The sequence below is a fragment of the Aristolochia californica genome, unplaced genomic scaffold (assembly GCF_029961685.1).
Source record: "Aristolochia californica isolate CCGP_79_NKW_82.1479 unplaced genomic scaffold, dmAriCali1.0.hap1 SCAF_11, whole genome shotgun sequence".
Classification (NCBI taxonomy): domain Eukaryota; kingdom Viridiplantae; phylum Streptophyta; class Magnoliopsida; order Piperales; family Aristolochiaceae; genus Aristolochia; species Aristolochia californica.
Window position 1 is genome coordinate 33,605,346 of NW_027181782.1, and position 16,682 is coordinate 33,622,027.

Here is a 16,682-nt window from a genome sequence, read left to right on the forward strand (position 1 = left end):
TTATGTTGTTTTTACTGAAAGTTCATAAACTAAGAGAAAAAAAAAAGTTTTTTATATATTTTTTTCTCTTGTAGAATCTAATGCCATTTGGAAAGATTTTATCTTTTTCTTCTCTCTCTATTATTTTCAGATATAGCCCAAGGATAGTGTGTTTAAATTAATTTTTTGTATTAGTGTATACTGAAAGGTATAATGGAAAATAAATAAGAAATTTATTAATAAAATATTTTAATACATTTAATTTTTATAAAATATTTTTATTTAACTTTTCTATTAATAATTTAAGATAGATTTTAACTAGTCTAAATTCATAAATAATATAAAATTTAATTAATTTTATTTATTTATATATATATATATATAAATAAATAGTTGAATAAAATATACTTTTATAATATCCAAATGTTTAATTAAATTTTTACTTGTTAATATCTAAATTCTCACTCTTAAAGTATGAATTAAATATAATATTAAAAATTACTATACAAAATTACTTTTATAAATTTAATTTTATAAGAGTTTGATTTAACTAAACAAAAATATTTTTAAATTATTTTTAAATTGTAAATAAATTAAAATTATTTATTTCTTTAAATATTTAAAAATAAAATAATTAAACAAATCCTTACTTTAATAATATCCGAATGTTAATCAAATTGTTATTTTACAATATCTAAATTCTCACTCTTAAAATAGTTATTAAATATAATATTAAAAATAAGGAATATATAAATAAAAAACATCTTTTTATTATATAAAATTATTTTATATACTTTTATTTGACTAAAATAAAATAAATTTTAACTTGTTATTTAATAAATAACTTTAATATAAAATTAAATATTTGATTATTGGGGTATTTTAGTACTTTACAATACTTTTATATTTTTATATTTAATTAAATATTAAACCTTAATTTAACTTTTTATTATTTATTAAGTTAAGAAATCTAATATATTACAATTAAAGTATTTTATACTATACTTTCTAATAAGCTTATTAACATAAAAAGAATATTTTATAGGAAAAATAGATTAACATAATGAGCTTAATAAATTTGCTTATGCTTATGCTCTGCTATCTTTGAGGAAACTAATCCAATACGAATCAGCATAAGACGTGTGAAACATACGAAATTTGATCCCAAATCGTTAAATCAGCGTATTTGATTCCCAATTTTATTTCCCTAACTTACAATTTCGTAGTCGCTTCGCTTCCACCAGCTCGACCGACCCAAAGGACGAACAATTTCCTCTCCGTCAGCCGAAGATCCCCTCAATCGGCGCCCTCGTTGCCGTTGCCGCCGCCGCCGCTGATACCGAAATAGTTCCGTTCCAGTTATGTATCGTACATTACACCCCTAGTCTTTTCAAGTGTTCCCAAACAATTTATTTCTTCCATAACTTTTTTTTATTCACAAAGAATTTACATGTTCCACTTTTAATAACCATTGGAGCAGTTTCTATTTGCCCTTTTTTTTTTCTTTTTTTTTTAATGTGTTTTGTTGCAGGTCATGGCTTCTGATTTAGATTCGCTTGAAGATCTTTTTCTTCAGCCGGCCAACAGTTCAGGTACATATTTTCACCTAGTAGGCTTTCTTATCCTTCTTCATTGCAGCTTTTGCATTTAATAATTTTGAGTTTGACAGTCCGAGCAGTCGGTAAATTCCGACCCAAGGCAAAGTTGCGGTCAAAAATTGACCATCTGAATCAGTTGTCATCTATTCCTTCCGATTCTGGTTGTGCAAAACAAACTTCTACGGGATTCACATCATCTGATTTGTCTAGCAGTGGACCATGTTCCACCACACATACAGATTATTCCACTGGAATCGAAATGCAAGAATTAACAATTTACAGGTCTGCTGACCATCCAGTCTCTCTTGGCAACAGAGATTTACCGCACGTAGAGGTACATTCTTGTAACACTCCTAACTGTCTAATTTTACTTTAAAATGAATAAACATGTGTTTGACTGCATTATTATATACTTGTTCGTCTACATATTTATGATTTATATATATGTGTATATATATTTTCCAGGAGTCAATATCGGTTTCTCCAAGTGCTGTTCCGGAGTCTGTGAGTGCCTCTGATGATCCTCTGTGTGATGTTGCAATGCTAACTGGCGTTGGACATTTGGAGCCTGATGATGGAAGATCAACTAAAGAGGTGAAACTTGTGGGGTGCTCATCTAGTTGCTGATGATTTGACTAGTATCTAAAGATTTTAATGGTTTTATTTTTTCCAGGCTACGGAATTTTTTACCGGCTTTGAGTCTCTTGATGATCTTCTAATACATGCAAGTTCCTCTACTGGTAAGGAGTGAGCTAGGTCTTCTTTTTTATGATTTCTTGGACTGAGTTGTGTGGTTGTTTGCAGTGTATGTACCCCTTCCCCCCTCCCAAAAATAAATAATGTGAAAGAAAAATAAACCTTTTATAAAAGTTGAAAAGAGAAAAATGATTAAGAAAAGGAATGAGAGGGGTGGTGTAAAGGAATGAATACTCACCTTTCTATGTACTCCTCTGAAGGTGTGGAGTTGGTGTCTCCTCTAGTTGGTTCTCAGGTTGCCCCACTGAATCATGCTGATTTGCCACAAATATCTTCGATGGAGTTCTCAACAGTTGCTCCTGGTAGTTCAGCACCAGAAAATTCATCTGTAAAACTTTCAGAAACCACATTTTTTTATGAAAATAAAGATTTAGAAGTGGATCATGGAAGTAAGGTAAAGTGTTGTAACTTCTATGTTTCTTTCCACTTTTCCTTTTCACAACTAAAGTGGACGTATTACTTGTTTTCAGGAAGCAACTGGATATTCAGGCTTGGAATCTCTTGATGATATCTTTCTTGAGACAATTCCCTCTTCGGGTACAATGCGCTATTCTTCTGGTTAAAATAAGTTCTTTAACTCTTTTTTCATTTTCTTTTCTGTGGCCTGTGTTATTTGCAGTTAAGGGAAAGGGAAATTTCCGACCCAAGCCAAAAACCATAACTGTAGCAGAGCAACTCATCCATCCTTCAAGTCATACTGATGCTGGGGAGTCAAACTCTTTGCCACTGGAAGCTGAATTTCATCCTACAGAAAAAGGCTGCACTAAAGAAGGTTCCACTCCTTTGCAAGATGCTTCAGCTGATTTCTCAAGGATAATACCTTGTGTAAATGCAGATCTTGAGTTTCCTCATATGAAGAACAGGAAAAGAAAAACTTCAAATGCATCTGAAGAGATTGGTGAGGAGGCCCAATTACAAGAGCTACAACAAGTTGCTCCCTCTTCAGAAGAACTTGATGGTGGCAAATCGTCAAGGAAATTGAGGAAGAGGATTATCAATGAAAGTCCTGTTAATGAAACAGATGCTGAGACTGATGAAACCTCAAATACTTCGATATTGGCTGAAGACTACAATGATGACGATGAGTATAGGGGGGAAAAAGAAATGCCTGAGAAGAACACAGCCCCCAGTAAACCAAGAGGCCCCACTGCCACAAATGGTAATCAAGTTAATTTCTGTGGAGGAGAATCTGAGTTACCTGATTCAGCAAACAAGAAACCGCCTAAGAAGAAATTTAGTCATTCAACTCGGAGGAACAGAAGATTAGGTACTTATCCTCTACTTACTGCGTCTGCTGGGTTAAACTGGTTTGATTTTTCTGAATCAGTAATCGATGATATGTTTCTGTTACTAATGATACTCACTCTTTGGTTGGGTTTTTTCTAGTAAACAAAGAGTTGCTTGACACACCAGAAGATGAAATTGACCCTACAAAGTTGATCTTGAAAGATCTAATCTTGCTTGCAGAAATCAAGGAACGGAAAATGGTAGGCTCTAGACGTACTGTGAAACATTTGGACTGCCATGTTTTTGTTGATTTCATTCATTTTCTGACCACGGCTAATATCATCTCTACAGATTAAAGAAGCAGCAGCTTTGAAGAAGTCTTTTCCCAATCCAAGGTTGGGGTTTTCACCTAGGTTCATCAAACAATAGAATTAATAGTGTTGGGTTAAGCCCGGTTCATCCCAAAATGACTAGCTCCTTAAGAGGCCTATTGCCCAACTTTATAACCCTATATCAATATATTAACACTTATCAATGTGAGACTTTTTTCCACTCAACACACCCCTCATGTTTTGGCTTACACATAATGGACCTAAGACATAGACACAAACTCTCAATAGAATACACACTTGATCACACAAACTCTTACTAAATGGAACACGCATCACATGAATAACATGGGGACAACAACCTAGACCTTGGCCGACGCACACGTATTGCTTTGGTACCATTGTTGGGTTGAACCCAGTTTCATCCCAAAATGACAAGCCACTTAAAAGGCATATTACTCTACTTTATAACACAATATTATTTCTTAACACTTATCAATGTGAGACTTTTTTTCCACTCACTGTTGGATTGAGCCTAGGTCCATCTCAAAATGACTAGCCACTTGGGAGGTTTATTCCTCAACTTTATAACCCATTAAAATATTTTTAATATTTTTCAGTGTGGAATTTTTTCCCACTTAACAATTACCATTTGCCAGCAAAAATGGGATCTTCTCTTCACTTACAGTTTGGTCTGATTAATAGGTTATTATGAATGCTATTGAATTGCTTCCATATATGGTCACTTAGGCTTTGACTTCAGGATCGGAAGTTAGTCAGAAAGAAATGGGAATCTACTTTAGCGCACAAGTTTGTCTTTTCCAACAAGTGATTTATATCAATGCCTTGCATTCAAACAAAAGGATCAGAAGACCTTGTCATTTGTATGTTGAAGGAATTGCCATATTTAGGTGGTTTAGCTTGTTCAATGCTGCAACCCGGTAATTCATAAGTTTACTGCTAGATGATGTCCAGGTTTGGGGTGAATAGAGTGCGAACTTGTTCTAGTTTTAGAAGCACCATGCAGTATATTTCTATTGTTGTTCCCTTTTACTAAATGGGTTCCATCAATTATGCTCATAATTGATATACTTATATGCTAAATGGAGAGCACTATATATACTTATATGTCCATGATGAGGTGCTTCCATAATTAGGCTGCCTCAGTTTCTGAAATATTTGTGTTTGTCATATGGTTTATTACATTCTGTCACAAAGTCGTCTACATGTGTGCCAAACACATGGCTTGTATTCGTGGTAATTTTTGCAGTTGTCTATGCACTACATGATTAACAGAAGATCATTTTGCTATCTGTTCATGGCTTTTAAACTAGGCAGACCTTGTATTCATCTTCTCCTTGGGAAAGCAAGCAGGTCATTTGTGAGCTCTGTCCAATGTAGTTTTGCTTGCAAGGAAGGAGTTTATTTATGAGCTTCATTTATTTGCTTCAAAAGTTGTAGTGCAGGTCTCCCTCGTAATCTCTTCTCCTGCTGAGACTGAGCCAAGATCTTTTTCTACTTACTTGTCCCCTTTTTAGCTGTTCTAGAGGCACCCTCTCTCATTCCTTTTACCACTGATAACTATTGCCAGATTAGCAGTAGTTAACCAAATAAGCTGCCCCCCATCTGTACTACCTTCCAGATGTTGGTTATATTTGGACCTACTTATCTAATTCCTGTACAGAATTATTATTTAGAAATACCTTACAAATGTCTCTTTTTTCTGCCATTTGATGTCTGAATACCTAAAATTATGCAAAAAAAAATCCAAACAGAATTTTGGGTTATTGATAAGAATTTGCCATCTAGTAATACCATGTAGTAACCTGAATTGCTGGTTTATTTTCTCAATAAAGTTTAGGTGGTCATATGAAAATTACCCGTTTACTGGATTACCTAATATCTGAAGGGTGTTGATATAGTTAGATGTGTAGTATTTTAAAAAAAAAGAATAATATGTGCTTGATTTTTATATTTGGATTGCCTGTATTTTTGTGTAAATTTTACTCTTTTCCTTATATTATTTGTGAGAAATACTTATTTCTATTTTTCATGAAAATTTACAGTGGATTAATTTATTTAGCAGTTGTACTAGCAAAATTATTTTGAATGACCAAAATAGTTTGTTTACCCGAATTTATTCAATTTTGAGTTTTACATAGATATCAGATGACGATATTCAAATTTGGTGATGAAATTGACTTGGTTATATCCCTGTTGAAAACATTTGACTGCAGTTTGTTAGAATCTCTTAGGTCTTTGAATTTAACACTCATATCACATACTAACAAGTTTTAGTCATATAAGGCAATAAAGGAAGAGGCAAATTGAGCTAAATGAGGTTCACCTAAACCCATATTGAAGTAAGAGGAAAAAACCAGAATAAAGTTTGATGTAACATCATATTAGCTACAAGAAAAATGATATATTAGTTTAACTTTTAGTCCGAAAGATATTGACACAAATATGAATGAAGTAAAGAAACATATTTTTCTAGTTGTAGAAGTTCTTAATACTATGGATTGAAATCAGTTTGAATATTTACTCAAAACCATTCAAAAAACAAATTGAATATTTATCTGCAATTGAAGGTAAATTTGTAGGAATTTGTGGTTTCAATTGCTTCAAAGATCAAATTTTGCTCATCAATTTGGATGTGTGGTACTGATTTTGGGAGGCTATTGGATTAAAGATTTTTACATTTCTTACTACTTAAGATCCACACCTTGGAATGCCTCGGATCTCTTGAAAGCATTAATTTAAAGTTAGCTATAAAAATATATGCTTGTTATGAGAACTCATACAGAAGTTCATCTTGGTCCCACCAGACTTTTTTCCTGGCAATTCTGACATAAATTTTAGTTAGTTGGATTATTTCGCATGAGAAAAATTATAGAATCAATATGTTCACCACTGTAAAAGTGGAACTGCTGAACCAGGTTTTTTTGCACTGGCAAGATGACTGATTCACTTTTCCTAGACTGGTTCTGGTGCTTTGGGTAACTCTTATTGCATGAGTCACTTCAAGATTTATGTATCACCTAATATTTGTTATGTGTGGCACTACAGTACACCTTGATGGATTTTTTATACTTTTAATCATCCTTTTAAAACAGTAAATTTTATGTTTGGAAAGTAACACTGCAATATTTCAATTGACTACTGCACCTATTTCAATTAGCTATTCCTTTGATTTCATTCTTTTATTACTCTGATTCTTCTGTCATTTTTGCAGCAATAATGATCCTTCTCATCAGAACATCACTGAGGAAGATGATCCCTTAGATTCTCACAGGATTGAGCCCAGTAGCTTTAAATTGAATTATCACTCATTCATGGTCAAAACACCCAAGGAAAGATGGTCACCATCAGACACAAAACTATTTTATGAGGTATTTTAATTGATTATCTCTCTCTCTCTCTACATATATATATATTATAATATAATATAATATAAGCTCAGATGACCAAATGATAAGCCCAGATGACTATAAACAATAAATGGAGACGTTATATGGCGGTTTGCTGGTAATAGTAACTAATGTATGCACAAGTTGTATATCTATTACTCTAAGCCCTTCTTCCATGTGGCTATTTACTGTGAAAGCCCTGCTGTCGTAGACCATGCCATCACTTATTAGTGAATTTGATGGAACTTGTACCAATACATTGTTGGTCTGTGCTTTCTTTGACAGTTAAAAGGCCCGTGCCTCCAACAATAACGAGTGGATCCTTCTAGGATTAACAGTTGTTTTCTAACCAGTATTCCCTTTTTGTGTATTTTTATATATTAATAAAATCTGTCATAGGTATAATATGCATTCTCAGTTTGTCAAGTGTCCAGGCTATTCGGCAATTTGGTTCAGATTTTGCTATGATACAACAACTCTTTCCTGGTAGAACACGACATCAGATTAAGTTGAAGTTTAAGGCAGAAGAACGGAAACGCCCTATGCAGGTTGCTGATGCCTTATTGCATCGTTCAAAAGGTCCTTTCTCACCTCCTAGTGCTATTTTATTTTCAGTCCCTTAAACAGATGTTTGTGCTTCATAGCCTATTCGATGCTTTTTTGTGAATTTTGACTTTCCACTTTCATCGGCTTTGTTAGGAAGATCGGCAGGCACTTTGACACACTGTAAATTTTCTGCTGTTACACCCTTACCATATATTTGTGTCTTATTTTTGAAATTGACAAATTCATCACTCCAGTGCTGATGAGCAAGAAGATCAATACATTGAACTGTTGCCATTTTGATTTGTATATGAAGGCTTGAAAACACTTCCCTTCTTTGTTTCTTTGCTTCTTTTTTTATCTGTTTTTCTGGTAAGGGTATTCTTACTGATAGATGCTATATGGACAAAGAATATACACCAGAGTTGAACTGGAGAAAACCAGGAAGGCAATAATCTGAAGAGCAACAACCTCGTTAGTTCTTTATTTATCTGCTGTAATTAGTCTGATTAGCTTTTGTGTTTCTTAAAGTTATTCAGGCAACCTTGTTAAATTCCTGATGGTAGGGCTCCAGGTGCGTCTAGTATTCACAATATTTTTCCGAATAAAATGAGTCTGTACACTAGTGAATAGGCTATAGAGGAAATCTCTTCTTTGCTAACTTTCATGGATCCATGTGAAGATGTATTAGTTCCCTGTTCTTCTGTGAAGTAGACTGAAATCCAATATGAAATGCTATGGTACAAAATAATTAATTTTCTGTTTGAGGAAGTGAGGAAGCAGATTTACATTCAGAATTTTGTGTTATTGTATATGAGTTTCAGAATACATATCGTCTGAGGGCCATCTCTTCATACTATAGCCGTTTAACCAATAAAAGTGATCATTTACCAAGTGAAGAACACATGTTTTAGATGCTTTCTTGTATATCCTCTTGTAAAATTCTCTACAATGAGCTGGACTGAATTCTCTACTGTAATTCCGGTATCCTTACAGATCATTCCCACTTTCAAATGGTAATCGAGCGGCTACAAGCTCAGGCAGAACATGATTCTAACAGAGGATCTCAATCTCCCAGTCCGATGGGTGTAAATGAGGTAATTCTACAGAAACCCATATCTGTAATTGCTATTTGCGTTTCCTGTTCCCATCTTGCAAAAACACTTGTTTTATGTTTATTTTGTGTGCAGGACGAAGTATCTTGTGAGCAGGACGAGGCAGCCAGAGACAAGTCTGTAGAGAAAAAACAATATGGGAAGGAGGAAGCAGCAAAAACTGAGGAAGATGCTGCTCAAGATAGGTCAACTGAGGTTCAGAGCCCTAACATATCAGAAGAAATTGAAGATGTGTATGATTGGGATAATTACAAAAGTGCGGATGCTTATTCCCCAGGAGAAACTGAAAAAGTTGATTGCAGTTTATTGTAAATTTAAAGGCAGCCAAGCATGTTAACGTGATATTGCAAAAATTTTGTCGTAGGTTGTAAGTTTTTCTATGATTCAATTAAGTACGTTGTGAGCTATGCCTTATATTTTCTCACATTAGGGCAAAATGAGCTTGAGGCCCCCAGTTCTGAGCTCAAGCAGGTAGACAAGTTTGTGTTCGGTGTAATTGCTTCGTCGGCATAAAATAGCGATGAACTGCACCATCCAGATTACTGAGTCTTTGCATTGCTGTGGTAATCTCTCTTCTTCTTATATCTTGTTGAACTTCTAGAAATGAGCTTAGACCCCTTGTTCTGATAAGTTTTATGCATACTTGTGTACATTACTTGGGTGTTTGTGCTAGTTGAAATTTCATTCTTTTAGTATTTGAACTCTACTCCTTCGGAACTTGTAGAGATGAGCTTATTCTCCCTTTTCTCTTTGAACGATTTCTGAATGCACCATGAAAGAAAAAGAGCTTCCACTGTATCGTGTGCAACTTTGCTCTACTGTGGATAAATGCTGAGAAATCAAGTTGCAGTATACACAGCTATGGACGTTAATCGAAACTAGATGATCGACCACATCGTCTTTGCAAATAGTATTCAAAGGTATGGTGACTCGTCTGTTCAATGCTGCTATGTGATATAATATCATCATCCTCTTCTAGAAAGGAGAGGTTCAGACGAGAATTTGATCCCGGGTTCGGAAACGCTTCCTCTTCTTCATCCTGTTCATCTGCTTGTCCAGGAGAAGCAGCTTTAGACTCCAACCAGTCTTTCAAATCCATTTCTCCTTCCAGTAGTCTCAGTACCTGCAAGTCAGAAGATATGCTATTAGAGACGAAGGTGGACAGAATTCTTAGACCATCTCCTGTCTCAGCAATCAAGATGATGATAGATTTTGTTACCTCACACATTGAGGGACGAAGATTGGCTCTTCTTCTGAGGCAGAGAGAGGCGACAGCTATCATCCTCTGTATTTGGTCTTTGTCCAAGTCTTTGCCCAGATTTGGGTCTAGCAGATTCTGAACATCTCCTTTCTCTAGTATCGGCATAGCCTTCTCAAGGTGAAAACGAAGAATGAGAAACAAGAAACGGTTGTGTAGGAAAGCTAGTCATGCTTGCTGATTTATGTTCCTGGTTCTTACCCACATTACGAGGCTTTCTTTGCCTTTGGGTGACTCAGTGCTGATGGGTCTTCTTCCTGATAGAAGTTCAAGGAGGACAACTCCGAAGGAGTAGACATCGATCTTGTCACTGACTTTTCCATACATGAAATACTCAGGAGCAAGGTACCTGTTCAAGTATTACAGCTTCATCAAGAAAAAATGGAGGAGAAAACAAAGACGCCCAGTAGCTTAAATGGAAAAACAATCTACCCGAAAGTGCCCAGAACGTCACAGTGAGTTGCAGCAATTGAAGTTATCGGAGCCCATAAAGCAAGCCCAAAATCAGATAACTGCCACAGAGAGAAATAAAAAAAATTATATACAGGAAAAAGATTCCAGGGCTGAAAATATGATAATGTCCCGAAGGTGGGTTGTACCAGCGGCTCAAAATTATCAGAGAAGAGAATATTTGAGGATTTAACGTCTCTGTGAATAACTGGCCGAGAACATCCGCCATGGAGGTAGCTAAGTGCCCTGGAAATTCCTACAGCCGCTTTGAATCTTACATCCCATGGGAGCACAGATTTTTCTCCTTGACCTGCTCCAGAAAAGAAAATAAGGTTTCTAGTAGTAAAAAAAAGTGGCCAGTTTGAGATGAGCAATAGCTATGCAGCTGAATCTTACAGTGAAGGTTTTCTTCCAGAGTTCTTCTGGACATGAAACTGTAAACAGAGATGGGATCACAGTCTTTGACGCAAACACCAATAAGGGAGACAATGTTTTCATGCTGCAAGCTTGTGATAATATCCATTTCCAGAAGGAAATCCTTCCAGGCTTGTTTAGATGATTTTGATATCTTCACTGCTATCGGTTTCCCATTCTGGAGTAACCCTTTGTAAACCCGGCTGCATCCTCCCATCCCAATCAAACTTTCTGTTCAAGTGGATTTGGAAATAAGAAATCCAGTTTAAAAACGTCAAGAACAAGGGACATGATTTAGTAGACTGAGAAAGTTTCAAATACCTGAAGAAAACTGTGCAGTGCAACTCTGGAGCTCTGTATAGGAGAACCATCTGCAATCGGATTTGTTGCTTTCAAGAATTGTTTCCAACTCTTTGATTTGCTCAACCAAAGAAAAATTTCTGTAAACACCGTCATCTGACTTGAAAAAGCGCCTATTTTTGGAATTTTTCAGTTTATTAGGATGGGTAGGCGATTGAGGGGTCGTGGGCACGGACCTGTTTGGGAGATTCATCGCCCATTGGACTACTGATAAATTTCTACCTTCTGAGTCTCCGAAAGCTTCGACTGCCGCAGAGGAGGCTTTCCGGAGAAGAGGCCAACCGGGTATTGTTGTTTCCGGTAGCTTTCTCGGAAGGGAACTAAAATATGAAGAAGCTTTTGTAGTTTGCTGACGAGAATGGTGGAATGGGTCTGCATTAGCAACCTCTGATGGTTCAAATTCACAGATGTTCAGTGATGTGCATGAAGACAGCGTCTCTATGTCATCTTCACTTGATTTTTTCACATGAACTTTCTCTTCCTGGGCAGAATTCCTAAATTCACAAGCGCACTCATTTTCCGTTGGAGATCCCTCCGGTACTCGTCGATCAGGCTTTCCTTTCTGATTGCTGTTGATTCTTTTCATAAGCAATAAACTATAAAATCCAGATTTCGAGTCGCTTTCCAGACCTGCGGAACAGAATCCCATTGAAGAAACCACTCAAATGTTTCCAAAAATTCTAGAACAGAGCAGAGAATCAATCAAAATAGGGGCTCGCCTGTACCATTGCTTCTGAAGCGCACCTTCCCATTTTGAATTCCGAGTAAAGTAGTCGATTGGGGTAATTTCCTGGCACACTGTTTAACGAGAGAATTGGTAACCCTGAAAGACGTTGCTGCTCAGAGGAATCAGAGAGGATCGCCACATTGTCGGTAAGATTAGAAGCAGAGTTGTGAAACTTACCCAAGAGAATTATTCCTGTTGAATCCTACAACAACAGTAGTGGCTGCACAAGCTTTTGCTTTGAGAATTATGGCTCTTCGAATGGAGTTCCCTCGAGAGACCTCACCAACCAGGTCCACCTGTCCGGACCCAGAAATTCAATGAGGAAATTAGCACTTTGATTTTGCAGAGAAAATCGGAAAAGCTTGTGTTGATCGGGAGATCGGGTTCGGCAGAAACGTCCCGGTTTCTGAAATTAACTGTTCGTACCTTTTTTAACGTGCAGAATCCATCGTACACAGCCAGATACCCATCAAGAGCTTTTTCCGTCGAGAGGTCAGGAGGGTCCTCTCTCGAACAACCGTCTGCAAGGAAAAATAACCGCAGATTAGAAGAAATGAATGGAGTTCAAGAATAACAACGAAAGCAACGGTTCCTACTTTACCTGGAGTTCGAACAACATGAACAGCCAGAACACGATCGCCAGGCAATGCAACTTTCACAAGTGCCCAGTTAAGCAACTCATGCCCGCTATTATCCATACGAATCGCAACCAACACGGATTTTCCTTCATCATTCTTCTCCGAGGCTCCGTTCTCTGCTGTCATTTCCGTTTGTTTTCCAAAACTAATCTCCTCAGGTCAGATGCTAACAAGAACCTGGTTCCCGTAGAGCCCCAAATTCCATCAAACCTGAGAGGATTTGAAGAACTCCATGATGGAGTCCCAGCCAGGTCTGTTACCCTCAGCGGAGACGATTCTCAACCATGATGACACACAGCAACAGAGCCCCTCTTTCCCGGGATTCTACAAACACCCAAAAAGGTAGCTCCTGTTAAGAAAATCTCAGAAAACCGCCGTATATCCCAAACCACAGTATCTCCCTCGTTAAAAAAACCCACCTCGTGGACTCTTCAAACCTGCTGATGCTAAAATATAAATCACCCTGCCCCCCGCCCCATCTCCATCAACCGGGCTACCAAAATGAAAAGATAGTCCCAACCAGCATCCTCCGCAACCGAATCCAACCTCTCCACGAACGAACGGAAAGCCTCCCTAATCCTTTTTCAATTACAAAATGCAACCCCCCCACCACAACAAAACAAAAAAAAAACAAAAAAACAAAAAAAACCGAAAATACAAACCCCCCTGGAACAGAAGCCCACCTAAACGGTCATTCTCCCCTCTTCCGTTCAAACTCTCCTCATCTTTTAAAATCACATTGCCGCCAAAGACGCATCACGCCCACCTACTGCAACTAAATTCTAGATAAAAAAACGTTTAAAAATTCAACAAGGCGATCAACGCAAAATCTAGTGACGATTTGTTTTAGTCAAGCAGAAGAGCCGTCTACAAGATGGGTGACGGGAAAGAGACGATAGGATGAAACTGGAAACCGGAGAGAGGGGAAAAAATTCCCGCGGAAGAAGGAGAGGCAGCCAGGTACGAAAACGGCGACCGGAACTGGTGAGGAAGACGAGTGCTGACGGCCGCTTTTTTAGCGGGAAACCCAAGGTATCCGGTCATCCTTTTGTCTTATATCGACGGATCCGAATTTCTTTACCGGCTATTAACGGATCCGAATTTGTTCGTTCAAAGAGATGGAGCACGTCTGACCGTTGAATTTATAGATTGCGAGATGGAGCACATCTGACCATTGAGTCCAAGATTAAAGGACAAAATGGGTACGATTTTAAGGTACGTATATTAAATTATTTATCACCTTAGGTACAACTTTATTTATGTCTCTTTATTCTTGAAATTAATTTTAATAATATTTTAGGTTCAATAAAACAATCTTCATGACCCTACATGGAATTTTCTAAGGGATGTTATTCTAATTAATCTTCTTTTGGAATTTTTCTTAACAAAAAAATAATTTTCAGGGGTCTTTTTTTTAAATTATTTTTGGTCCTCGTAGTGGGGACCAAATTGTTTTCAATCCTTTTAACCAAAATTACCAGAAAAAATATAATATTATATTACAAATATGAAAAATGTGGTTGAGGTGGGCCCTAGTAAAAGTGTACCTTGCTTCCGGTAGCAAAAAGGAATATTGCATTTAGTGGATGTGGACGGTTGGGATGAATAAGGAGGTAAAAAGCTGGCCCACTCGAGCATCTAATTGATGGCGAGGATTATTTAAATCTGGTAATTTTGCCTGAAGAGGCGCTTTCGGTTGGATGATCGATCGCTCTCACGGTTAATAACTAACTGTTTGAGTTAGTTATGACGAATGCTGCGGGGCCCACTGTATTTTCTACCGGATTGATTTCGATCGGACGGATGTACGTGTTTTGTGCTCGTCAGTCGCTTTAGTACTTCCACGTCAGCCCGGCGGCACCGACAGTAGTACGGACGAAAAAGATCGGCACGTGTGATATTATAATCTGGTGGGACCTCCAGAAAAGGTTGAGGTCCCTGGAAAGACTCTGGAAGTGGACTACCGTGGTAAGCCGTATAGCGTAATGACATTTATACCCCTTGGTTCAAAAAACTGAACACTCCACTTCACTTGTAAGATTTACACGTTTTATCTTCTTTAAAAATATTATTTATTTTATTATACTATTAATTTTATTTTATCATAAAAAATTTTAAAAAATAAGAAAAACTAAAATCAACCTCTTATGTTATTAATAAATTAATAAAATAAGAAAACTCAAAGGAACTTTAACCATGAATATATCATAAAATAAATAAATATTGAATAAAAAGTAGTTATATTTTTAATGCACTCAATTCAATTATTAAATTAAAATCAATTGTATCGAACTTAAGCAGACTTAGGTTTGTATTCTACAATTCCTTTTGGAAAAAAACATGTTCAAACACCCAGGACATTCCCGGATCGACTTAAATTTAATAAGGGGGTAGGTCAAATGAATAGGTCATACTCGCCTCTTCTATTCTCCAAATCGAAAAAAAAAAATGTTCAAACACCCAGAACATTCCTAGATCGACTTAAATTTGATAAAGGGGTAAGGCAAATGAATGAGTCATACTCGCCTCTTCTATTCTCCAAATTCGACCGGATGGGATAATAACACTAGGGTTCAAACACCCTAATTCGTGTTTTTTGGCAGTTTTTACACACTTAATTTTCTCATTCTTTCATGAAACAATGAGAATTTTGCTAGAATGTCTGAATATATGTACAAAAACTGATGTAACTCATATTGCAAATTAATCAAAATACCTTGGATAAGATATTTTATATAAACAAGGTGTGACCTAAATATACCTAACAATCGTTATCAATTAAAATATTTATATATATAAGTGGTTGAGGAATGAGGGAAATGATAAAAGCAAAAGAACCAACCGTTTAAAGACATTCCAACGCCCATCAGATGAGCAATCAGTGACCCCCAACAGCCAAATTGTTTAATCAAAGAGAGGGGAGAGGAAGAGTCAATATCAATTGTCAATTGTCAATTCCTTTTTTTAACCAAATGGGAAGGAAGGTTAAGAGTATTAGACTTAGAATTAGACCTGACTTTATGTAAGTGGAAGGGTCAATTTAAGATCAAATCAAGCTTGGAGCTGTTCTAATTAAAGATTGAATTGACTGGACTTTTGAACTTGTTATGTTTGATTTGGACTAGACGTGTTTTAACCCAACTGAAGGATCAAATTCTACTAGACTTGAAAAAAAGCCAGACTCTTAAACACGTAGCATTAGCAGCCTGATGGGACATAGATGATGCAATCTTTTATCTTATGAGAAGGTTAGTTGTACAAATTGTCTTGGCTAACATCACGATTACTCTCTTAATTACAAGATGATGACACGAATGAATCATGAAAATTAATTTAACCAACATGCATACGCTCAAAATTTAAATTAATCTTTCTAGTATTATTTTATCTTTAGAAAGATATCATTCAAATTTGTAGGATTCAAACACTCATTACCCAGCAAAATAATCTAGTAATAAAATCTTAAATATGCTGAAGTAAGCACTTTGAATGATTGAATAGATTATCCGAATATCAAATCTTCGAATTATATCAAAAACTGCTTAACTACAGCACGATTTGTTTATAACATAAAAACTCTGATAAAAATATGGCCAAAATTATTCTAAGAAGCATTCTCCCAAGAAGATCAAATCCTTCAAAGTTGCCACAATTAGTTATTTATGGGTTTTTTATGTCCTTCCCTACTGTCATGAAAGTTCTTTTTATAAGGTTAGTTTTTTTTGTACTATTTTCTACATTTATTTGAAGAGGAAGCTACATTGCCATCCCTACCGCAAACCATCATAAAAATGGCATCCTCCTATCATAACCGAAGCATGTTCCAAGACCCTATGCCTATCACATCCAAGAAAAACAACAAATAAAACACAATCAGG

General features: G+C 36.3%; 2 protein-coding genes across 5 annotated transcripts; one reads left to right on the plus strand and one right to left on the minus strand.

The window, feature by feature from the left end:
• Positions 1–1,161: 1,161 nt before the first annotated feature.
• LOC137944011 (uncharacterized) lies at positions 1,162–9,371 on the plus strand. 3 transcript variants are annotated; one of them, XM_068789501.1, is made up of 14 exons: positions 1,162–1,337; positions 1,511–1,571; positions 1,649–1,911; positions 2,043–2,171; positions 2,251–2,317; positions 2,534–2,727; positions 2,804–2,870; positions 2,953–3,600; positions 3,720–3,820; positions 3,912–3,955; positions 7,125–7,281; positions 7,734–7,878; positions 8,839–8,939; positions 9,033–9,371. In XM_068789501.1, exons 2-14 carry the CDS (start codon positions 1,514–1,516, stop codon positions 9,267–9,269), a joined length of 2,211 nt encoding a protein of 736 aa, XP_068645602.1. In that variant the 5' UTR covers positions 1,162–1,337; positions 1,511–1,513; the 3' UTR covers positions 9,270–9,371. The 3 variants fall into 3 exon arrangements, with proteins under 3 accessions (XP_068645602.1, XP_068645603.1, XP_068645604.1); XM_068789502.1 differs by lacking the exons at positions 8,839–8,939; positions 9,033–9,371 and having other exon boundaries at positions 7,718–7,871; XM_068789503.1 differs by lacking the exons at positions 7,734–7,878; positions 8,839–8,939; positions 9,033–9,371 and adding an exon at positions 7,585–7,667.
• A 361-nt stretch (positions 9,372–9,732) lies between these two features.
• On the minus strand, positions 9,733–13,888 carry LOC137944900 (protein kinase STUNTED-like). 2 transcript variants are annotated; one of them, XM_068790698.1, is made up of 12 exons: positions 13,224–13,888; positions 12,768–13,128; positions 12,593–12,687; positions 12,344–12,462; positions 12,159–12,262; positions 11,401–12,069; positions 11,062–11,310; positions 10,815–10,975; positions 10,648–10,727; positions 10,417–10,564; positions 10,177–10,326; positions 9,733–10,080 (listed from the first exon to the last, which is right to left on the minus strand). In XM_068790698.1, the coding sequence occupies exons 2-12, from the start codon at positions 12,928–12,930 to the stop codon at positions 9,826–9,828; spliced, it is 2,193 nt and encodes a 730-aa protein (XP_068646799.1). In that variant the 5' UTR covers positions 12,931–13,128; positions 13,224–13,888; the 3' UTR covers positions 9,733–9,825. The 2 variants fall into 2 exon arrangements, with proteins under 2 accessions (XP_068646799.1, XP_068646800.1); XM_068790699.1 differs by having other exon boundaries at positions 12,165–12,262; positions 12,768–13,888.
• Between the last annotated feature and the right edge of the window lie 2,794 nt (positions 13,889–16,682).

What these genes read in the sequence shown, in the direction of transcription:
- LOC137944011 (XM_068789501.1), top strand. Translation starts at nt 1,514, where the DNA reads ATGGCTTCTGATTTAGATTCGCTTGAAGATCTTTTTCTTCAGCCGGCC. An exon ending in AAGTGGATCATGGAAGTAAG is followed by an intron (nt 2,728 to 2,803) that starts GTAAAGTGTTGT and finishes ACTTGTTTTCAG; the next exon opens with GAAGCAACTGGATATTCAGG. An exon ending in GTCCGATGGGTGTAAATGAG is followed by an intron (nt 8,940 to 9,032) that starts GTAATTCTACAG and finishes TTTTGTGTGCAG; the next exon opens with GACGAAGTATCTTGTGAGCA.
- LOC137944900 (XM_068790698.1), bottom strand. Translation starts at nt 12,930, where the DNA reads ATGACAGCAGAGAACGGAGCCTCGGAGAAGAATGATGAAGGAAAATCC. An exon ending in CACTGCACAGTTTTCTTCAG is followed by an intron (nt 11,311 to 11,400) that starts GTATTTGAAACT and finishes CCACTTGAACAG; the next exon opens with AAAGTTTGATTGGGATGGGA. An exon ending in TTCGTCCCTCAATGTGTGAG is followed by an intron (nt 10,081 to 10,176) that starts GTAACAAAATCT and finishes TCTGACTTGCAG; the next exon opens with GTACTGAGACTACTGGAAGG.